This window comes from Marmota marmota, unplaced genomic scaffold, assembly GCF_001458135.2.
Source record: "Marmota marmota marmota unplaced genomic scaffold, marMar, whole genome shotgun sequence".
NCBI lineage: Eukaryota > Metazoa > Chordata > Mammalia > Rodentia > Sciuridae > Marmota > Marmota marmota.
In genome coordinates, this window is record NW_026000110.1 from 86,437 (window position 1) to 89,446 (window position 3,010).

Genomic DNA, 3,010 nt, shown 5'->3' on the forward strand with positions numbered 1-3,010 from the left:
CAGGCCAGGGGACCCCTGAGGCCCTGGACCCACCGCACAGGCCAGGGGGCCCCTGAGGCCCTGGACCCACCGCACAGGCCAGGGGGCCCCTGAGGCCCTGGACCCACCGCACAGGCCAGGGGGCCCCTGAGGCCCTGGACCCACCGCACAGGCCAGGGGGCCCCTGAGGCCCTGGACCCACCGCACAGGCCAGGGGGCCCCTGAGGCCCTGGACCCACCGCACAGGCCAGGGGGCCCCTGAGGCCCTGGACCCACCGCACAGGCCAGGGGGCCCCTGAGGCCCTGGACCCACCGCACAGGCCAGGGGGCCCCTGAGGCCCTGGACCCACCGCACAGGCCAGGGGGCCCCTGAGGCCCTGGACCCACCGCACAGGCCAGGGGGCCCCTGAGGCCCTGGACCCACCGCACAGGCCAGGGGGCCCCTGAGGCCCTGGACCCACCGCACAGGCCAGGGGGCCCCTGAGGCCCTGGACCCACCGCACAGGCCAGGGGGCCCCTGAGGCCCTGGACCCACCGCACAGGCCAGGGGGCCCCTGAGGCCCTGGACCCACCGCACAGGCCAGGGGGCCCCTGAGGCCCTGGACCCACCGCACAGGCCAGGGGGCCCCTGAGGCCCTGGACCCACCGCACAGGCCAGGGGGCCCCTGAGGCCCTGGACCCACCGCACAGGCCAGGGGGCCCCTGAGGCCCTGGACCCACCGCACAGGCCAGGGGGCCCCTGAGGCCCTGGACCCACCGCACAGGCCAGGGGGCCCCTGAGGCCCTGGACCCACCGCACAGGCCAGGGGGCCCCTGAGGCCCTGGACCCACCGCACAGGCCAGGGGGCCCCTGAGGCCCTGGACCCACCGCACAGGCCAGGGGGCCCCTGAGGCCCTGGACCCACCGCACAGGCCAGGGGGCCCCTGAGGCCCTGGACCCACCGCACAGGCCAGGGGGCCCCTGAGGCCCTGGACCCACCGCACAGGCCAGGGGGCCCCTGAGGCCCTGGACCCACCGCACAGGCCGAGGGGCCCCTGAGGCCCTGGACCCACCGCACAGGCCAGGGGCCCCTGAGGCCCTGGACCCACCGCACAGGCCAGGGGCCCCTGAGGCCCTGGACCCACCGCACAGGCCAGGGGGCCCCTGAGGCCCTGGCCTCTCTGCGTGGCTGTCCAACGCAGACGCAGGCGGCTGACTCCCCAGAATCCCCCCCACACTGGGCCAAACGCTGGCCAGACAGTAAAAGATTTTATTTCCGCAATTTGCCGTAAATAAATAACTTGCCGAAACCAGCCCAGGGACGTTTAGCCCATCGCCCGGGGGGCAGGCAGGCAAGAGGCCCTCGTGCAGGTCATCTGGCCGTGGCCGCCCGGGCTGTGGGCACAAGCTCTGCAGGCTGGAGGCAGCGCCCGGGAGAGAGGGCAGGCGCCGGCTCCTGGGGCCCCACCCGCCTGGGGCCCGGCAGCCCTCTGGGACCACGACCATCGAGGAGCCGTCCAGCCCACGCTGACCCTCCCAGCACGCTGCTGAGACGCGGCCTGAGGAGCCGTCCACACCCCAGACGGCTTCCGCAGACCAAGGGGAGGCCCTGCTGCCAGGGGAGGGGGGACGGAACAGAGGCACCTGCCCGTTCTCGAGGGAGGGGCCACGCGGGACACCATCCTGCACCATGTCACCCAGAGTGGAGACCGAGGGACCACGGCAGGCTCACACCCGAGGCCAGCTCACCCATGCCGAGGCCAGACGCCAGAAGCCAGTGGGGGTCCCTCACCGCACAACAGAGAACCTCCGTGAGGTCCAGCAGAACCAGGTGGCACCCAGCGTCCACCTGTCAGAGGGCCCCTCCAGGCCGAGCCGCTGTCCCCCACGTCCCCACAGGACCACAGGAGCCTCACGCTCAGCACCTTCACGCTCCAGAGGCCGGGTGGCCCCCGCTCTGACTCCGGCCAGAAAGGGCCGCGCCCAGGAGACCCACGCCACACGCGGACGCCACGGCAGGACCCAGCCGTGAGCAGCCCCAGCCCCACTGACCTCAGATCCCCAGCACAGGAGGCAGGAGGACGGCCCGGAGTCCAATTCAAGGAGGACGCACTGCCCTGAGAAGGGTCGCGAGTGTCCCCCCGCAAGCCTGGAGACAGGCGAGTCGCTCTCAGCGCGCGCTGGGCGGAGCAGGGAGGTTCTGCCAGAGGCAGCGGTGGCAGAGCAGCGAGGGGCACGGGGCCGAGGAGGAAGTAGCGTCCTCTCCACAGAGGACACCTGTGTGGAGACACCACGCCTCCGAGGCTCGCGGCGGGAGAAAGCAGGACCCAGAGTCCCAGGAGCTCGTCCCCGGAGGGACTCAGCACCCAGAGGAGCCCAGCCCTCCGCAGCAGACCACAGCCACTGGGCAGCGTGGGGGTGAAGGAGAGCTGACCGAGACACCTGGGGTGGACGCAGGCCGGCGCTCAGCCTCAGGAAGTGCACCCAGCGCCAGAGCCGGGGACACCGCTGGTTCCAGTGGGCACTGGGGAGCGCCCTCGGCACCCACGTGGCGGTGAGGGGCCCCCCTGCAGGCACGTGAGGCCGGGGCCACCTGGGGAAGTGGCCACAGTGCTGGTACCCACTGCAGGTCCACCCCAAGGCGCGGGCAGCAGCACGGAGACCCTCCCACCTCCCTGGCAGCACCAGGCGCCCTCGGCTGGGAGAACCCACCAGCCACCCAGAGGCCGGGAGGTGCACCCACCAGGGAGGCCTGGGGACCAGGCAGGCCACCCCAGAGCCACGGTGGGTGGGGAGGTGGCCTTGACCTTGGACCCCAAAGCCCAGGTGCCTCCACAGCCACACCCACAACCAACAGAGCCCGGCAGACCCTCACCTCCCAAGGGACCCCCTACCCCCTCACCTCCCAAGGGACCCCCTACCCCCTCACCTCCCGAGGGACCCTCTACCCCCTCACCTCCCATGAACACTTCCACACCCCACTCCCAACCGAGCCCTGCAGACCCCCCCACACCCCTCACTTCCTAACAGAAGCCCCCACACCCCTCACCT

General features: G+C 72.7%; 1 protein-coding gene across 1 annotated transcript in view; it reads right to left on the reverse strand.

Moving 5' to 3' along the window:
* Positions 1 to 1,899, reverse strand: part of LOC107160182 (uncharacterized protein KIAA1522) — a 31,702-nt gene extending 29,803 nt beyond the window's left edge. Inside the window, exon 1 of the mRNA XM_048784632.1 lies at positions 1,410 to 1,899. Coding sequence (XP_048640589.1) covers positions 1,410 to 1,641 — 232 coding nt within the window. The 5' untranslated portion in view covers positions 1,642 to 1,899. The remainder of the gene's footprint in view (positions 1 to 1,409) is intronic.
* Positions 1,900 to 3,010: the final 1,111 nt, after the last annotated feature.